The 20,589-nt window shown below is 42.0% G+C and overlaps 2 protein-coding genes across 2 annotated transcripts in view; one reads left to right on the forward strand and one right to left on the reverse strand.

Moving 5' to 3' along the window:
* LOC133253021 (protein FAM240B-like) overlaps window positions 1–737 on the reverse strand; it is a 48,337-nt gene extending 47,600 nt beyond the window's left edge. The window contains exon 1 of the mRNA XM_061426154.1: window positions 600–737. Within this exon, the coding sequence (XP_061282138.1) occupies window positions 600–737 (138 nt within the window). The remainder of the gene's footprint in view (window positions 1–599) is intronic.
* Window positions 656–10,145, forward strand: LOC133253020 (spermatogenesis-associated protein 31A3-like). Its single transcript, XM_061426153.1, has 3 exons — window positions 656–744; window positions 5,106–5,796; window positions 6,034–10,145. Exon 3 carries the CDS (start codon window positions 6,170–6,172, stop codon window positions 9,986–9,988), a length of 3,819 nt encoding a protein of 1,272 aa, XP_061282137.1. The 5' UTR covers window positions 656–744; window positions 5,106–5,796; window positions 6,034–6,169; the 3' UTR covers window positions 9,989–10,145.
* Window positions 10,146–20,589: the final 10,444 nt, after the last annotated feature.

Here is a 20,589-nt window from a genome sequence, read left to right on the forward strand (position 1 = left end):
TTTATGAATTTTAAAAAATAAATTAATTTTACATTTGCATGTGGGTCTGATAGAAAATGGGATAAAACATATACTAGTCAAAATTCACAAAACTAAACAAGTCTCTAGGTTTACATAAGACACAAACATGTGGGGAAGTTGGAGTTGAGGATAAAAGAATTTCTGAGTGCAAAACTTGCGGGCAAATAGCCAAACTTTCAGGGTCAACTTCAGATTTTTAAGAGTTCTAAAACTGGTAGGCCTTGGCTCCGGATCTCTAACAGATGAAGGAACCCAGTAATATCTGTATTCCACGTGGAATGAATAGAAAATTGGCTAAGGTCTCTCTGAGTGGATGAGACTAGTGGGAAGGAGGGATCTAGAAGCCTCAGGAGGGGGCAGGGATCTGTGCGGCTCGTTGAGAGGGAGCCATGATTGAGCCTACTCCTCTTCCTGCCCCTCCCCCACCCTTAGGACCTCCCCCTTTGTGACAAGGCCGTAGCTCTGTGATGCAGGTCTGAGGTTCCGACCTCAAGTGAACTCCCAGTACTGTTGCCTAAAGGCAACAGTGCAATTCAGAAAATGGAGAGTTTCTTTTCTTTGAAAAGCATTATTGCTACCTTGCTGAGATCCAGCTCAACTTCCTGGTTGACTGATATCATTCTTGCGTTCTTCTGTGGACTGGGGCTCTTCCTTCTGTTACTCCCATGCTTGCAGAGTAATCCATACTTACCACCATCTAGAAAACATAGAAACATCAGGAAGGTAAGAAACCTTTGCCTCAATCCCAAAAGAGATTATCTCTTTTTTTCTTACTCTTATATCCACTTTTTATTTATTTATTTTTCAAGTCAAAGAAACTTCTTTTTCTCGTTTCATATATGATATTATACATGTTTCAATGCCATTCTCCCAAATCAACCCACCCTCTCCCTCTCCCACAGAGTCCAAAACACTGTTCTATACATAAGTGTCCCTTTTGCTGTCTCGTTTACAGAGTTATTGTTACCATCTTTCTAAATTCCATATATATGCGTTGAGTTCAGTTCAGTTGCTCAGTCGTGTCTGACTCTTTGCAACCCCATGAATAGCAGCATGCCAGGCCTCCCTGTCCATCACCAACTCCCGGGGTTCACCCAGACTCACATCCATCGAGTCAGTGATGCCATCCAGCCATCTCATCCTCTGTTGTCCCCTTCTCCTCCTGCCCCCAATCCCTCCCAGCATCAGAGTCTTTTCCAGTGAGTCAACTCTTCGCACGAGGTGGCCAAAGTCCTGGAGTTTCAGCTTTAGCATCATTCCTTCCAAAGAAATCCCAGGGCTGATCTCCTTCAGAATGGACTGCTTGGATCTCCTTGCAGTCCAAGGGACTCTCAAGAGTCTTCTCCAACACCACAGTTCAAAAGCATCAATTCTTCAGCGCTCAGCGTTCTTCACAGTCCAACTCTCACATCCATACATGACCACAGGAAAAACCATAGCCTTGACTAGATGAACCTTTGTTGGCAAGGTAATGTCTCTGCTTTTGAATAATGCTATCTAGGTTGGTCATAACTTTCCTTCCAAGGAGTAAGCGTCTTTTAATTTCATGGCTGCAGTCACCATCTGCAGTGATTTTGGAGCCCAAAATAATAAAGTCTGACACTGTTTCCACTGTTTCCCCATCTATTTCCCATGAAGTGATGGGACTGGATGCCATGATCTTCGTTTTCTGAATGTTGAGCTTTAAGCCAACTTTTTCACTCTTCTCTTTCACTTTCATCAAGAGGCTTTTGAGTTCCTCTTCACTTTCTGCCATAAGGGTGGTGTCATCTGCATATCTGAGGTTATTGATATTTCTCCCGGCAATCTTGATTCCAGCTTGTGCTTCTTCCAGTCCAGCGTTTCTCATGATGTACTCTGCATATAAGTTAAATAAGCAGGGTGACAATATACAGCCTTGACGTACTCCTTTTCCTATTTGGAACCAGTCTGTTGTTCCATGTCCAGTTCTAACTGTTGCTTCCTGACCTGCATACAGATTTTTTAGGAGGCAGGTCAGGTGGTCTGGTATTCCCATCTCTTCAGAATTTCCCACAGTTTATTGTGATCCACACAGTCAAAGGCTTTGGTATAGTCAATAAAGCAGAAATAGATGTTTTTCTGGAACTCTCTTGCTTTTTCCATGACCCAGTGGATGTTGACAATTTGATCTCTGGTTCCTCTGCCTTTTCTAAAACCAGCTTGAACATCAGGAAGTTCATGGTTCACATATTGCTGAGGCCTGGCTTGGAGAATTTTAAGCATCAATTTACTAGCATGTGAGATGAGTGCAGTTGTGTGGTAGTTTGAGCATTCTTTGGCATTGCCTTTCTTTGGGATTGGAATGAAAACTGACCTTTTCCAGTCCTGTGGCCACTGCTGAGTTTTCCAAATTTTCTGACATATTGAGTGCAGCACTTTCACAGCATCATCTTTCAGGATTTGAAAGAGCTCAACTGGAATTCCATTACCTCCACTAGCTTTGTTCATAATGATGCTTTCTAAGGCCCCCTTGACTTCACATTCCAGGATGTCTGGCTCTAGGTCAGTGATCACACCATCATGATTATCTGGGTCGTGAAGATCTTTTTTGTACAGTTCTTTTGTGTATTCTTGCCACCTCTTCTTAATATCTTCTGCTTCTGTTAGGTCCGTACCATTTCTGTCCTTTATCGAGCCCATCTTTGCATAAAATATTCCCTTGGTATCTCTAATTATCTTGAAGAGATCTCTAGTCTTTCCCATTCTGTTGTTTTCCTCTATTTCTTTGCATTGATCGCTGAAGAAGGCTTTCTTATCTCTTCTTGCTATTCGTTGGAACTCTGCATTCAGATGCTTATATCTTTACTTTCCTCCTTTGCTTTTCGCTTCTCTTCTTTTCACAGCTATTTGTAAGGCCTCCCCAGACAGCCATTTTGCTTTTTTGCATTTCTTTTCCATGGGGATGGTCTTGATCCCTGTCTCCTGTACAGTGTCACGAACCTCATTCCATAGTTCATCAGGCACTCTATCAGATCTAGGCCTTTAAATCTATTTCTCACTTCCACTGTATAATCATAAGGGATTTGATTTAGGTCGTACCTGAATGGTCTAGTGGTTTTCCCTACTTTCTTCAATTTCAATCTGAATTTGGCAATAAGGAGTTCATGATCTGAGCCACAGTCAGCTCCTGGTCTTGTATATGCGTTAGTATACTGTATTGGTGTTTTTCTTTCTGGCTTACTTCACTGTGTATAATAGGCTCCAGTTTCATCCACCTCATTAGCACTGATTCAAATGTATTCTTTTTAATGGCTGAGTAATACTCCATTGTGTATATGTACCACTGCTTTCTTATCCATTTATCTGCTGATGGACATCTAGGTTGCTTCCATGTCCTGGCTATTATAAACAGTGCTGCGATGAACACTGGGGTACACGTGTCTCTTTCAATTCTGGTTTCCTCCGTGTGTATGCCCAGCAGTGGGATTGCTGGGTCATAAGGCAGTTCTATTTCCAGTTTTTTAAGGAATCTCCACACTATTCTCCATAGTGGCTGTACTAGTTTGCATTACCACCAAGAGTGTAAGAGGGTTCCCTTTTCTCCACACCCTCTCCAGCATTTATTGCTTGTAGACTTTTGGATCTCAGCCATTCTGACTGGCATGAAATGATACCTCATAGTGGTTTTGATTTGCATTTCTCTGATAATGAGTGATGTTGAGCATCTTTTCATGTGTTTGTTAGCCATCTGTATGTCTTCTTTGGAGAAATGTCTATTTAGTTCTTTGGCCCATTTTTTGATTGGGTCATTTATTTTTCTGGAATTGAGCTGTAGGAGTTGCCTGTATATTTTTGAGATTAGTTGTTTGTCAGTTGCTTCATTTGCTATTATTTTCTCCCATTCTGAAGACTGTCTTTTCACCTTGCTTATAGTTTCCTTTGTTGTGCAGAAGCTTTTAAGTTTAATTAGGTCCCATTTGTTTATTTTTGCTTTTATTTCCAATATTCTGGGAGGTGGATCACAGAGGATCCTGCTGTGATGTATGTCGGAGAGTGTTGTGCCTATGTTCTCCTCTAGGAGTATTATAGTTTCTGGTCTTATGTTTAGATCTTTAATCCATTTTGAGTTTATTTTTGTGTATGGTGTTAGAAAGTGTTCTAGTTTCATTCTTTTACAAGTGGTTGACCAGTTTTCCCAGCACCACTTGTTAAAGAGATTGTCTTTAATCCATTGTATATTCTTGCCTCCTTTGTCAAAGATAAGGTGTCCATAGGTGCGTGGATTTATCTCTGGGCTTTCTATTTTGTTCCATTGATCATGGAACATGATAATGTTCCATGAAAACATAGAAACATCAGGAAGGTAAGAAACCTTTGCCTCAATCCCAACAGAGATTGTCTCTTTTTTTCTTATTCTTATATCCACTTTTTAAAATCACTCAGAGAGATTACTGAGATGGGAACTCTCAGGAAAGCTAGAACATCATCCTTCTATGGACAAGCCAGGTCAGATAATGGTTAGAGTGGGCATAAGGATTTATAGCCCAAGATCTCAGGCCAGGAGTCCAGGTATGGTGGAGAGCTCTAGGCAAGTCCCAATGCAGCGACTAATGGCCAAGGACTGAATTACTAAGAGTTTAGTCTCTGTAGGAAGACTGACCCCTGAGCACTGGTTCACTAGCCACCTTCCCATAGCAGGTGTTGAGTGAGACTTTCCCTTGTGTTGGGACTGATCCTTATAACTGCAATGTTGAGTCCCTGAGAGCCTCAGAGCAGAGGGTAGAGTGGAGATCTGGCCTTGGGAAGCAGAATCCTATCTGACCAAGCTCACATGGGAAATTAGTTTCACACAACTGAGAATGTGTGTGTTTCTTGATCCGAAGAACAATGACAGAAGAAATCTATGGTGAATATCACTTACAAAATCCTTCTTTGCACTCTTCAAAGAAAAAACTGAAAATATTGTTATCCATTTTAAAAATAAGTAAACAAGGAAAAAAACCACAGAGGCCCATTAGTTAAATATAGAAAATCATACTGTTCATGAACACTAAGCATCTGTAGCTCACCTGGAGAGAGGAGACGGTTGGGTGATAGTCTCTCTATTTTTTCTTATGTCTCAGCATCAAGTGGAGGTGAAAGGGAGGAGCCAGAGTAGGAAGAAACGTGGATCTTTGAAAGGTAAGCCTTTGCCATTCAGTCCTGCATGCCCTGAGAGTTAGCTTCCATCTCTTCTGTCCCTGAGGGCCCAGCTCCATGGTCTCTGAGGATGCCAGTGGCAACGCCTATTCTTCAGGAAACAGAGCATTAGGGAGGCTCCTGGGAAGGAAATCAGAGTCCAGATACTTTCCAGAAATGTATGCTTAGAATGAAGCCATGAAGAACCTGGAAATGGGGTATGTGGATTGTGGTGGAACAATTGTGCCTGTGTTGGGAGGTGGGACCTCCAAGTCTAACTGTGGACAAGTTGTTAAACTTTGCTCAGATTCTTCTGTGAGATGATGCTGACCTTTCTCCTACAGGGCAGTTGTAAGGGCCATAGGGAGTAATGAATGTGGAAGTACTTTGCAAAAGACAAACCCTTGTCAAGTGAGCCTTGCCATCACTGTCAGGGACATATGCCTTGGACACTGATGCTTGGGCTCTAGAGCTTAATCCCCCAAAGATTTTCTTTAAAGAGCCTTGCACTTAGCCTCCTGAAGCACTCTTAGGCCTCTGCCTTCACCACCATGACACAATCTCCTGATTTCCAGCTTGCAGAGATTGCCTGGAAGAACTGGAGGAGACTCGCCACTTGGTTTCACTTCTTCAAAGGTAATGAATCTTCCCCCTTCCCTCCTGGGTCCTCCTTCCTCCTGGAGCCAATAATGTGACCCCAGCCCTGGGAAGGGTGGCAAAAGCCCTAGGGTGAGGGACAGCAGGAGCATTATGAAGTCAGTGTAGGGGCAGAGGAGGGATCCTGGGCTGCAAGTGTCCACCCTTGCCTGGCCTGCCCAGCCCTCCTGGGCCCATCTGCTCCTGGTTGCAGCTTCTGTCTCCTGCCTCCTGCAGCCACCTGGGGAGGCTCCCTGACAAGAGCAGCTTTCATCAGTTCTCTGGTCAAGACCTCCTTGATGAGGTATGCAAAGCAGTGCCTGCTGGAGCCCACCAGCCATGCGGGGAACCTGTGGAAGACACCGCTCCTGCCATGCCCCTATTGGCTCCTCTGACCAAGCATCATCTGCCTCTGGCCTCCATCATTTCACCAGGCCCGATGACTTCCTCAGTTTCTGTTCATTCACACACATCCCTGAGTACCTCTCAGCCACTAGAGCCTTTTATTTCCCCAGACACCCTTTCATCCCCGCCAGTTGCTCTTTCCTCACCCCCACCATATCCGCCTGATTCAGAGGCCTGTCCTCTGACAGCCTCCTCTGCCCCACCACTGCTAGACTCCATTTTGACTCTTACTCAGTGTGACTCCTCGATGGCACTACCACTGGGACCTGCCCCACAGAGCTTGTTTCCACATCCTCCTTGGTCAGCTTCTCTTATCCCAGCTATCTCAGGCCTTGGTCACTCACATTGTCCCGTTTCAGCCCTGTCCTGGTGGCAGGCAGCTGCAAAAGCCTTATATTTCTCAACCTCATCAGAGTACAAGTCCCAGAAAAAGCACCTTTCCCACAACCCAGAAGGGGCCTCATTCTGGATAGGCCCCACAGACAGACAAGTAGAGGCTAGTAGCCCTTCTTTGCTCAGCTCTCATGAACAGAAGCTCCTAGATATACAAGTGACAAAGAGAGTTGAGATCAAGATTTGGAAGGAAAAAGAAAAAGATGAATCACATCTAAAACAAATGAGCCAAGACTGTCACCTGAATTCTTTGAGGAATATGTTGGAATCTCTGCATGCTGAACAGGACACCACAACCCCCCAGCCTTTCTGGAGCACAAAAGACAAACCAGGGCAGCTGCCTGGTCCTCAGCAGTTCTTGTATCCCAAGGTCCTGGGGAACAAGCTACAGCAGAAATATAACCAGCTTTTCTGGGGTCTCCCTTCTCTGCACAGTGAATCTTTGGTGGCTACTGTTTCGATCCCTGAGACCTCTTCTGTACCACAGTCTCCTTTCTTATTCAACAAAATTTCTCATGCCTGCCCAGTTCAAATGCAAGCTAAAATACCTCCACTGCTTTCCCAGTTCCAGCCCTTGTCCCACCTAGAATTCCAGTCTCGACCCTTTATCCCAACAATACCTCAATTCCAGCCCCCACCTCTGGCTCAGATCCAAACCCAAGCACATCTAAAACCCTCTCTCCCAATCCTACCATCTTCTTCTTCAGCCCAGATTAGGACCTCTGGACTGTCTTGCCCTCCATCCCAGAATAAGCCACAGTCTCTTACCCCAACTGAGATTCAACATTCAGAATGGTCCTTGTTGCAGAAGCAACTAGAAAATGGGAGGACTTTATCTTCTGTAGTCAAACAATCTGAGGAAGTCTTTAATGTCTTCCCTTCCAACCTTCCTGAAGACAGCTGGGTGGTCTCCATTCTTCCTGAGAATTTTCCAATCAGTCCAGAGCTCAGGAAGCAGCTGGAAATACATCTCCAAAACTGGCTCATCCAACATCGGTGGGAGCTGCCCCAAAGGATCCAAGAGTCTTTAGAGATAAGGCAGCTTCAGGAAGAATTACCAGGCACGTGCCAGACAAAGGGCAAGGGCAGACCCTCACAACCATCTTCGTTTACAGGTGAAAGCAGCAAGGTGGCACAGAAGGTGAGGTTCCAGCTAAGCCAGGGTGTGGGCAAGGGCCTAGGGCGTATTCTGGGGAAGGTTCCAAAAGATCTGTCTAGGAACTCAGAAAGCTCTGTAGTGAAGTTTCAGGAGGTGAACTCTGAGGAGTCAGAAAATGACCTAAGGCTCTTGAGGAGTGACTCAGAAATTGATTTACTAAGAGTCTTAGATAAGAATCTAGACAACATTCTGAAAGGCCATTTGGGCAGGAAGTTGGGGCAGAACAGCAAGGGTTTTGTTCCTGTGAATGTACATCAGTCTAGCCTTGATGTCAAGCATCCTTCTTCTAAGTCTGATACTCACGCGGAAACCAGCAGTCTAGGCATCTTGAAGGGTTGGGAACCCTGTGTGAACACCTGTTATAGGGTTTCCTTCCTTGATCCAGACACTCAAGAGGAACTGGAAGCACATATTACAAGGTTTTGGGTAAAGCATAGGTGGGGCCTACCTCTCAAGGTCCTCAAGCCCATAAATCTCTTTAAATTGAAAAAGCCTCAACCCTCCCCCATGCAGTTTGTCTCCTCCCCCTCAGCCACCTATGTATCTGAGTCCCACTCAACAGTAAAATTTGCTGAGTTCCTCGGAAAACCTCCTCAGGCCCGTTCAGGAGAGAAGGTGATAAAAGAAGAGTCAGTTCCCACCCTGATAAGGCCTCTCCTTACCCCCTCACCTGTGTATAAGGAAAATCAGAGGGTGCTGGCCAGTAGCCCATGTGATGACTACCATGAACCCTCAGAGGCTTCTCTGACTGCACTGGAGGACAGGTCACCTTCTCAGCCCTTCAAACTCAGCATTGTGGGAAGAACCTGGAAGACCGAGACTGTGAAATGGACCAAGAGGGACAGCCTGAAGTCACATCCAGGCTCTACAATGGCCAGGAACGAGCCAAGAGAAGAGAGTGGTGGTCAGGCCGCGCAAGACCCCTGCCAAAGGGTAAAAATGATGGAGGCGAACTTAGGACCCCAATCTTTGAGAAGTAAAGAGGCCAGGGAAGCAGCAGAGGCCAAGGAGTCTCCTGCTTTTCATCAACAGTCTAGAGTTACATTGGAAACCAAAGTGTTAACAAAACCCCAAACCACAAGTGTACACAGGAGGAATTTAGAGGCCCCAGGGGCCAGTAAACATTCCCCACTCACTAGAATGTCTGTTTTCCAACATCCAGGTGAGCCATGCCTTAACACGGACGTTGCTAGTAAGTTTAAGTCCAAAGTAAAGGCACGGTCAAACATCCAGTTTCAACACTGTCCCAAACACACATGCCTTGCTGTAGACAACTTGACTTCTCCAGTGCCTCCTTGCCATCCTCAGAGATTACCCACCAGAGACAGATTAGCTTCCCAGACACTGTGTGTCTTTAAGGCAGCCCAAAGGAGAAGCCTAGGGCAGCAGGAGCCCAAAACTTCAAAACTTCAGGATTCATGGAAGAGCCAGAGCAAGATGAGAGCTCCTACTTATAAAAGAGAGGACTGTAGGAGGCATAAACCAGGAGAGCATAAGGAAAGCTTCAAAGAATTAGGGACCTCTCAAGCTGGAAGTACGAGACGCCCTGCCCAGGTCTGGGAAATAGTAGAGTCTGTTCGAAACAAATGTCTCCAAGTCATGCCAGAGAAGAAACAGGGTTCTCAAGAAAGCCTCTTCAGAAAAAAGATAAGGCTACTTTTAAAGTGGATTTTCCCCAGTAGAAAAGTTAAAAGTGGCGATGCCCTGCAAAAATGCAAGCCCATATCAGCCACTGCCCAGAGCGAAGGACCAGTCGAAAGTAGATCAATCATGAACAGTGAGAACGCTGAGGCTCAGGCACTTATGACAGCTGTTGGACAGATCCTAGAAGAAAAAATGGCAATTCACCATGGACTTCATGCCACAAAGTTAAAAGAACCCAAACAGGAACTCCAAGCCCTGGTGTGTAGGGGTTTCTGCTACCATAGGCTTCCCTCCTACCCACAGCAAGGGAAAAATATGGGTCATACAGCCTGTAGTCATCAAGCCACCTCCAAGGGCCAGAGTTGTTCTATCAGAGAAAGGGAAGTCAGACATCAACAGAGCTCAAAAAGTGTAAGATTCGATGATGCGCAGCTGAGCCCAAGGTGCCTCCCAACCTCATCCCCCAAGAAGACTCTGACTCTGGTCTGTCCCTGCCAGTATGGACCAAGGATTCCAGGTGCCCCCGTCCACCATCAACACTGTCCAAGGCACTGTCATCTTTGGGGAGGTGTCTTGCCTGCTCAACCATAAAGTACTTCTCTAGTCTTTCCTTTAAAAGAAAAACATGTCTCCAAGAAAAAATTCAGTCCATGTAAAGAAAGTTTTTCTCAGCATATCCAAGATATTTAATGTTCCCCAATACATATGTTTGTTTGTTTTTTCTAATAAGAGTATATAGTGTAATGGATGCTGTCTGTGCTGTGCATTTTGTTTTCTAGATGGCAGGGGCATGGAGAGAGGAATATAGAGAAAGTTTTTCTCAACATATCCAAGATATTTAATGTTCCCCGATACATACGTTTTTTTCTCATAAGAGTATAGTGTAACGACTGCTGTCTATGCTGTACACTTTGTTTTCTAGAAGGGAGAGGCATGGAGGGGCATAGAGGGAGGAAGGAGAGTAGCATTGTAAGCTTGCTCCTTGTCTCAAGTCTCTTCATTGCCCCTTATAATACTGTTATTACACAAACAAAAACTATGAGGTGGGAAAAAGCTATGAAGCCCACACAAAGGATTTGGTTCAACCAGTCTTTCTCCTGCTTCTACTCTACTTTGAACTTTATTCAGCTATAGCGGATAGGTTTACAGAGGCAAGATAGAACTAGACATTCCAACTGAGGCTCCAGGAAATGTCAGAAGCAAGTGAATGGAAGTTTGGAGGGAATTAGGGTACTGGGCTCTGAGTTTAGAAGCAGGAGAAATCTGCCCCTGGATCTCTTGTTAGGCAATATACAATACCTACCCTTGAGAGCTCCTTCTCTCTATGATGAAGGCTGGGATTGACATATGCCCTATTAACCCCTTTGAGTTTAGCATTAATAGAGTGTACAGCATTACTCTCCACCTCCTCTGCTTTTCCTACACTTTAGAACAGACCAAGGATCTGCTCTGTGTGTGTTAGTGGGGGAGGATTAGGGAGGCTGCTGAAGGCTGTGTTGACCCCTGTCCCATATAAATGAATAGCTATGTTCATGGTCACCTATCTTCCCCTCTATGTTAACCCCAGAGAAGAAGTTTTAGATGAATAGAACAGGGCTGTGACCATGTGTACTGACTATCTGATAGTCATACACTGTGAATCTAGTGTAAGATGTAGACGAAGATAAAAAGTTTTATCCAGGGAAGAAGGCAAAGTGGTATCAGGTGCCCATAACTGTGCAGTGAATCTCCTGACATACAGCCATCTAAAGGCCTAGAAGGGAGGAAAAGTTGAGTCCAGCAGCTCATCATGGCCCCACCCCAGGGTTTCTACCCTATTCCAACTCTAAGATCACAGACCTACAGAAAACACCTTAAGGTAAAAACAGAAGGTCAAACTTGTAGAAGTAAAGCAAATCAAGGAAGGTTAACACTATTCAAAAGCAGAGACATTACTTTGCCAACAAAGGTTCGTCTAGTCAAGGCTATGGTTTTTCCTGTGGTCATGTATGGATGTGAGAGTTGGACTGTGAAGAAAGCTGAGCTCCGAAGAATTGATGCTTTTGAACTGTGGTGTTGGAGAAGACTCTTGGGAGTCCCTTGGACTGCAAGGAGATCCAACCAGTCCATTCTGAAGGAGATCAGCCCTGGGATTTCTTTGGAAGGAATGATGCTAAAGCTGAAACTCCAGTACTTTGGCCACCTCATGTGAAGAGTTGACTCATTGGAAAAGACTCTGATGCTGGGAGGGATTGGGGGCAGGAGGAGAAGGGGACGACAGAGGATGAGATGGCTGGATGGCATCGCTGACTCGATGGACATGAGTCTCAGTGAACTCCGGGAGTTGGTGATGGACAGGGAGGCCTGGCGTGCTGCGATTCATGGGGTCACGAAGAGTCGGACACGACTGAGCGACTGATCTGATCTGATCTGATAACAAGCTTATACATCACTTCTTGAGTTCTCAAAAGGAAGATTTGACAAGGAGTGCTGTACTTAGTCACTCAGTCACGTCCAACTCTTTGTGACCCCATGGATTGTAGCACGCCAGGCTCCTCTGTCCATGTGGATTCTCCAGGCAAGACTTCTGGTGTGGGTTGCCATGCCCGCCTCCTGGGGATCTTCCCAACCCAGGATTGAACCCAGGTCTCCCACATTGCAGGCTAAATTTTTACTGTCTGAGCCACCAGGGGGGTGACCTGTCCAAAATGGGGGGCGGGGTGCAGTCCAGGAGTGTTCCACTGCTCTGCTTCTAGCACAGCATTTCTTGTCGCCTGGCCCCCATTCATATGGGAAAGCAGGGAAATGAGGAAGAATTTCTCTAGAGTGATTAGGAACATTCTGCCATGTGCAGGGTACACAGTGGACCCAGCTCCCGGGGGTGTATTTCCCATTGTGGAGAGTTTTGCTTCAGCATATGCCCCTAATCCAGATGGCAACAGAAATGGACCCCATCCCCCATACCTGTCAGACTTCTCAACATGTGGAACTGAGACCTGAGGTGGTAAGGTAGAGTAGACACAGGACTGCTCACAACCCTGCCTTCTCCCTGGAGCCAATTCCTGCCTCTGGGGTCTAATTTCCAAAGCAGTCTGGAGGATGGGCAGAGCAATGAGAATGGAGCCAGGACTTGTGGGAGGAGTCAGGACTCGGCTGGAACCTGAGCCTGGCTGTTAGTGGATCCTCTCCAGGGCATCCTGAAGTGAGCTCTGGGAATGTGGGGAACCTGAACACAGACCCCTATGGCTCCTGCTGGGAGGAGACAGGTGATGCTGATAGAACAGCAAGAAAACAGAAAGAAGCAAGTCCCTTTGCCCTTCTTTCACGGCTCAGTCTTCTATAAGGTACAGTAAGATCAGAAATGGAGAGAAACAGAGACAATACACAGACTTTACAGAGACACCTCTCAAGAGAGACTTCTTGCACAGATATCTTCCACAGAGAGTCCATATAGAAGCCTCACTCAGGGACCTCACGTTGCCTCATAGGCCCTCAGACAGAAACCTAGCACAGGTTTAACAGACTTCCCAGAGATACTTTCCAAAGGGACTGCCGGGAGCCGGCATATTGCATATTGAGTGCATATTGCATATTGAGTGCAGCACTTTTCAGGATCTGGAATAGCTCAACTGGAATTCTATCACTGCTGGTAGCCAGCGTGAGGAACTCCACCCATGACAAAGGTCATGAGGAAGGAGGCTTGGCATACGCAAAGGCGGGATCAAGCCTCAGGAGTCTCCCTGGAAATTCTCGAGCAATCTACCCCCAAAACCAGAGTCTGCCTACTTTCTGCTTTGTGCTTTCACCTACACCTCTGACTTTACGGGGGGCTGTCCCCCACGACCTCTCTGAAAAAAGAGTTAGCTTACAGCTCCAGTTAATAATTCCTGGGTGTGACAGTGTTTAACCTACAAACTCCTTTGGAAATCCTCTAGCCTGCCTGAATAGGTTTTTCCGGCCACATGTGATTGTTCAGAGCCTCCCAACTGTGAGAGGCAGGAGATGTTCTAAACTGTCTAAACACAGATTCTTTTGAGTAGTTAAAAGATTGATTAGAAATTGTATTGGTGAAGGGATTTTCACTTGTTGGGCCAATGTTTGCTGCTAAGTTTCCATATCCCTTACCTGCTGTGTCCCTGGCAGTGTATTGATTAATATAATTGGTGTAAATAGTAGCTTTAATGTTTGTAACCTGGGACCCTTGAGTTAATTCTTTTTCTTGTTATAGCCCACCACACCTTTGCGCTGTAGGAATGCAACTTTATCTAATGCTTTTGGAGGGTGGCTCCTGACCAATCACCTTTAGAGAAAAATAAGTTTTCTGAAGAAAAGGTCTTAAAATGTTAACAGGCCTCTGGGCCAGAAGATGATGCAAATCACCTAAGCTTTTGCATATGATAAGTTTGCAGGAAGAAAGCCTGGCTTGCTGCCTGACTCTACCCCTTCCCCCATTATCCTCTATGCATAACTTAAGGTATAAAAACTACTTTGGAAAATAAAGTACGGGCCTTGTTCACCGAAACTTGGTCTCACCATGTTGTTCTTTCTCTTACCTTCTGGCTGAATTATTCAGCCTCTTTTCTACACTGAATTTCCTCACTGAGCTATCCTTATCTCAGCCTCTTTTCTCCACTGAATTTTCCTACTGAGCTATCCTCATTCTATTACTCTTTATATCCTTAATTAACGTTTAATTAAGCAATTGTTTCCTGATCTTCGCCTACGCCGTCTCTCCTTCGAATACCCTGGTTCAGCCGGGGCTGGTCCCCGGCAAGGACCTCATACAGAGACTTCACCCAGAGACCTCATGTGGCCTCACCAGAGACTTCACATGGAAACCTCACAGAGAGTTCATTTAGAGACAATGCAGGAGATCTCTTGTGCCCTAAAGAGACTTCTTACTGAAACCTTATACAGATAACCCACAGAGACTTGACACAAAGGCCTCACAGAGACCTCACATCTTTTCTTTAGGATCCATTAACAAATCTTCCTCAGTGAATATGAAACCACTAGCAAATTGGAAGCATAAAAAGAATATTATCTGTTGTGCTCCCTTGAGATCCACCATTACTCTAAGTGGGGAAATGCTTGGGAAGTTTTGTTCTTTTGTAATGTCATTGTCTCTGAACCAAAGAATTATACATTCCACATGTAGATTTGCAAAGTTAATTCTTAGGTATTCATTAGCTTGAGAACCACAAATTCTACTGGGACGACCCAGAGGAATGGTATGGGGAGGGAGGAGGGAGGAGGGAGGAGGGAGGAGGGTTCAGGATGGGGAACACATGAGAAATAAAGGAATAAAAAAAGGAATAAAAAAAATAAAAAATATTTTTTAATTTTTATTAGAAAAAAGAAGAAAATGTTTATTTCTTAAAAACACACAAGTACTTGATTTACTTATTTTTTAAAAATATTGGAGTTCAGTTAATTTACAATGCTGTGTTAATTTCAGATGTACAGCAAAGTGAATCAGTTATACATATGTCCACTTTTTTTTAAAGAATCTTTTTGCATATAGGCCATTACAGAGTATTGAGTAGAGTTCCTTATGCTCTACAGTAAGTTCTTATTATCTATTTTATATATAGTAGTATGTATACTTCAACCTCAATATCCCAGTTTATCCCTCCCCCGCCCCTTATCCCCTAGTAACCATAAGTTTGTTTTCTACATCTGTGATTTGACTTCTGTTTTGTAAATAAGTTCATTTTTACCCTTTTTTGAAGGAGAATCACAAATTTTAAGCACAACACTTTCAGTCTCCAATGAGAGAAAATATTTGTCCAGTTTTAATTATCATCCAGTCATACAGTATCTTTCACATTTTTTACTTTATTGGAGGTAAGACCTGAATTTGAGATGGCTTACTTATTTCCTTCGGAAACATAAGAAAAACCTGCAACAAATGGACTCTAGGAATGAAATACATCAATAAAGAAGCATCAGGACTCACATTCACTTCCCAGAGGACTTTGTAACTAGCACATTATTTTGCACGTAACAGCTTGCAATATGTTTGTGGAGTCTTGTATCCTTCATTTTTTAACAGGCCAGTAATCATGTGAGGATTTTTCACAAGTCAAATTCTTGGCTATTAATATTCTATTATATTTTATCTGGCAAAATTATGTTCCTTAACATTAGTTTATTTATTAAAATGTAGTAATGCCCTAAAATGGTATTAGACAATCCTAACACTCTGCTAACAAACCTACAAGGATGGTCTATTAAGGATTCATTCTTAATTCTATAAAATGCACATTTTAGAAAACATCAGTTGGGATCTATTTTATATTTATTATAGGGTTAAAAACATATTGCTTTAAAATTTTTTGAAGTATTATAAAATATATCACAATCTACGCTTGAGATTATACATGTGGCCTAATAAAATTACTGAGGGAGGAATATCTTAATATCTGAATTGAAGGTAGTGTACATTTAATCGGCATTTGGTTTATAACAATAAATAGTGAAAAGCTTTCCTTTGTTATCCCACACTTTCCAAAAAGATACACTTATAATAGACTATTTATTTCTTATTGCTAATAAGCAACCTATTGTTCATGCCTTGGTAAAATCTATTGGGTTGGCCAAAAGGTTCATTCCGTTTTTTCTGTAAGATGGCTCTAGTAGTGCTTACTTGTCTTTGACTTCATTTGAAACAATTTTGTTAGATTGTTTTATGACAGCTGTCATATCAAAGTGCATTTAACAAAAATACCATCAAAATGGGTGAATTTTTATGTAGCCATTTTAATACTGAAGATGGAAAGAAAAAAGCAACATTTTTGGTACCCTAAAATGAACACACACTCTAAAATCTCCATAAAAAAAAAGAAAAAGAAGCCGCCTTACCTGATGGCAGAAAGGGTGACTGCAGGATCAGCAGCAGAAAGAGCAGCAGCAGTATGCAACAAGTCAGTCTTTGCAACAAAGGTCTGAGATTTCCAGTGTGTGATTTCCAGACCTGTAATGAAGGTATCACCTGGGAACTTATTGAAAGGGGACTCTTTGATTTCTCCATCTTTGGGAGGTGCTTTTTGCCCAGATCCCAAAGTGGGAGCTACTTCTCGGAGGCAGCCCTGAGATAGCACTGTGGTGTTGAGACCATCTGGACAGTACACAGGACTGAACACAGTCTAATAAAAAAAAAAAGCAACATTTTTGGAATATTATGCTTTATTATTTCAAGAAAGGTAAAAATGCAACTGAAATGTAAAAAGACTTGTGCAATGTATAGAGAGTGAAAAAGCTGACAAAACTCAACATTCAAAAAATGAAGACCATAGCATCTGGTCCCATCACTTCATGGCAAATAGATAGGGGTAAATGTGGAAACAGTGATAGATTTCATTTTCTTGGGCTCCCAAAGCACTGTGGACAATGACAATAGCCACAAAAAAGACACTTGCTCCTTGGAAGAAAAGCTATGACAAACTTAGACAGTGTACTAAAAATCAGAGACATGGTTTTGCTGACAAAGATCCACTTAGTCAAAGCTATGATTTTTCCAGTAGTCATGTACAGATGTGAGAGTTGGACCATAAACAAGGCTGAGGTTGAAAATTGATGCTTTTGAACTCTGTCTCTGGAGAAGATTTTTGAGAGTCCCTTGGACAGCAAGATCAAACCAGTCAATCCTAAAGGAAATCAACTCTGAATATTCATTGGAAGGACTGATGCTGAAGTTGATGCTCCAATACTTGGCCACCTGATTCAAAGAGCTGATGTTGGAAAATACCCTAATGCAGGAAAAAATTGAAGGCAGAAGGAGAAGGGAGTTGAGGTAGTTGGATGGCATCACCAACTCAGTGGACATGAGTTTGAGCAAACTCCAAGAGATAGTGAAGGATAGGAAAATCTGGCATGCTGCAGACCATGGGGTTGCAGAGTCGGATACAACTTAGCAAATGAACAACAAGTGTATGGAGAAAGTGCTGTGACTGATTTAATGTGGTCTGCAAAGTTTTGTGCTGGAATATTCTCACCAGTGGATGCTTCATTGTCAGGTAGACCAGTTGAAGTTGATAGCAGTCAAATCAAGACATTAATAGAGAGCAATGTTAATACCATGTGAGAGATAACCAACATATTCAAAATACCCCCATTGGTGTTGGAAATTATTTGCACCAGCTTGGTTATGTTAGTTGCTTTGATATTAAGAGTTCCACATATGCGGAAAAAGCAAAAAAAAAAAAAAAAACCTTCTTGACCATATTTCTGCTTGTTCTAATTAAAATGTTTCAATTAGACCAACTGAAGGCAGCACTTGACAAAAAGTGCCTGGAATTAGGTCAACAGAAAATGCATAATCCTCCATCAGGATAATGCAAGACCAAATGTTTCTTTGATGACCAGGCAAAAACTATTACAACTTGGGAAGTTCTGATTCATCAGTCATATTTATCAGATTTTGCATCTTCAGTTGTCTATTTATTTCAGTCTTTACAAAATTCTGTTAATGGAAAAAATTTCAATTCCCTGGAAGACTATAAACACATGTAAGAGTTCTTCGCTCAAAAAGATAAACAGTTTTGGGAAGATGGAATTACTAAGTTGCCTGAAAAATGACAGAAGATAGTGGAACAAAACAGTGAATATGTTGTTCAATAAAGTTCTTGGTGAAAATGAAAAATGTGTCTTTTACTTTTACTTAAAAAATTGAAGGAAATCTTTGTTCAACCCAATAGTCTCTCAGAATATCCATTGATATTACAGCATCACAATTCTTTCTCTCAGAGAAGCAGGGTTGACACAGGACTCTTTTTTATTTCAATAAGAAATTTACTTTGTCTATTTTCCTAATTAAAAATATATAATTATTAATTTTCCTACTTTACTCCCTTATGATCTCATTGAATCAGAAAACAATGGACTATGATTATATGTCATCTAATTACCCTATCATAAGTTTTTTTAAATAGTGCAGCTTATGCAGGTAAGTTTATTGAGAATAAAATGGAATCAATTAGGAAAAAGTTCACACAGGAAAATATCCTTCAAGTTGACTATTTTAACACAGTTATAATTAATGATTATTCTTTAATCCTTTGAGTTAAAGCTGCTCAGCATGGCCAAGAAAGCCTGGAAACATGAAAAATATCCATAAAAGCAGTTTATGGCTATAATATGCTGAATTTGTTGTTCTTCATTATTCATAATTCATTAAGCTGTGCAAAATTACAATGAACAATGTACATTAAAGTAAAATTCTCATCAATCATGTCCATCAGTCTTACATTGTGTCAGATGATTTGTGTGTCTAATTTTCATGGGAAAACTTTTACATTTACCCCAGAAATCAAGGAGGGGGGTCAATCTATTAAAAAGATATTAATATTCCCAGCCTCTGTGGCCATCTGTATTTTATTTTTAATAAGATTCACCTAGTGCAAATATTATAAATATTTTTACCATTTTATATGCCCAGACAAAATGGATACAAAAATTAGGTAAAAGAGAAAATAACAAAAATAGATCCTCTTTGTTTTAAAAAATTTCACATCAAAACATTTTGCTGAAAATGGAGTGATTTTTTAGTCTACAGTTAAAAGACATTCTATAATGGTATTAAAAGAATATATTACAAATTTGGATTTTTACAAATAGATTTTTCTTTAAAACCAGTCTCTCACTGATTTTAATAAACCAGGAACTCTAGAACAAAATGTGGAGATATGGCAATTATGAGGTGACTTCTTAATACACCAAGGGATAAAGACTTTTTCCAAAGTAGTCTGTCTGCAGTATTAACCCTTAAGAGCTGCTGCCCTGATAGGTTTCAATATTATTTACTGTTTCATATACTTTTATTTTATAACCAACTCCCACAGGAGGACATGTTCCCAGATACATACAGCCACACTTTGTCATGTGATGGAAATGATTGATGGGAATTTTGCTTTAATGTATATTGTTCATTGTAATTTTGCACAGTTTAATGAATTGTGAATTAATAATGAAGAACACATTCAGCATATTATAGCAGTAACACATCATGGGCACAGTAGGGAACATCCAGATCCTGATGATCCAGGAGCTTCATATTTACCTCTTTGAGGTCAGAATCATAATCATTCCCAAAACAAGGTCAGTCCTTAAAATTGTGCCTCTAGACATGCAGATGGTTACATTTCCCAAACAGAGGTAAGTTGTCTTCCCTACTCAGGTTTGCAGGGACACCACTCACTGTGGAAACCAGAGGAACCCATTCCACCACCCCTCTCCCCCAACCAGGGACCCACAGTCTGTACTCCCCAGGCACGTTGTACTACAGATATCTAAGTGGTGCTGATGAAACTTCCAGAAAGTTACAAAGTAGTGCATGCCAGGCAGAGTAGATGAGAATTCAGAAAATGCTAACATCTTTTGTAGAAATAGAGATGACATACCATTATGGCTCTAAGCATTTTTGCATATTTGCTGGCTGCCTGGGTCTGGGAAAATGCACCCAATTTTAAAGTTTCTCAGCCTCATTCTCTGCAGTGAAATCTACAGCTCTTCCTTCTTTTTCTGAGTCTGGAAGCTGGCATTCAGACAATCTTTTCTCTATGATTTCACAGTCTCTACCATCTGTTTCCAATGACCACTTCAACTCAGATATCTCTCAGTTCAGGGATCACTCTTAAACTTCAAGACCTTAAAAAGGGTCTCTGCCTTTTCTATTCCCACCACAATTTTATGCTACTAACGTTTTACAATGTCAGTTAACCTATTTTGTAGAATGTGGCCCCTGGACTCCACCTACTAAATGTTATTTAGGCAAGTCATTTGTTACCTAGCTACACAAATTTTATAAAATCATTTTATAAAATTGTATTTCATAAAATGTTATTTTATACAAATGGTAAATCTAGGTATTTAGGCTAAAATTATTGCTTTTAAAAATATTGCTTCTTATCCAAAATATTTGCCAATTTTCTTTTCTTTTTGCATATAGTGGAAAATATATTAAGAATTCAACTGTGAAGATATCGCTATTTTATTGATTTTTTTGACTTTGTGTACTTGTATAACAAACCTTTATTATTGTACAGGAGATAAGAAAGTTTGTTTCTTGGAAAATATCAGCCTTAAAAACTTACTAGGTTAAAGCTTAGCATGTTAGATATGAGGGCAAACATCATTTTTTACATTTTTTTTTTGAGATGGCAAAAAAAAAGGCCTTAAGAACTTAGCAACAGAAGCAAATTGAAAATTGAAAT

The sequence above is a fragment of the Bos javanicus genome, chromosome 8 (assembly GCF_032452875.1).
Source record: "Bos javanicus breed banteng chromosome 8, ARS-OSU_banteng_1.0, whole genome shotgun sequence".
Classification (NCBI taxonomy): Eukaryota; Metazoa; Chordata; class Mammalia; order Artiodactyla; family Bovidae; genus Bos; species Bos javanicus.

Bases quoted from the DNA above. Each gene is read 5' to 3' on its own strand.
- LOC133253020 (XM_061426153.1), top strand. From the start codon at position 6,170: ATGCCCCTATTGGCTCCTCTGACCAAGCATCATCTGCCTCTGGCCTCC.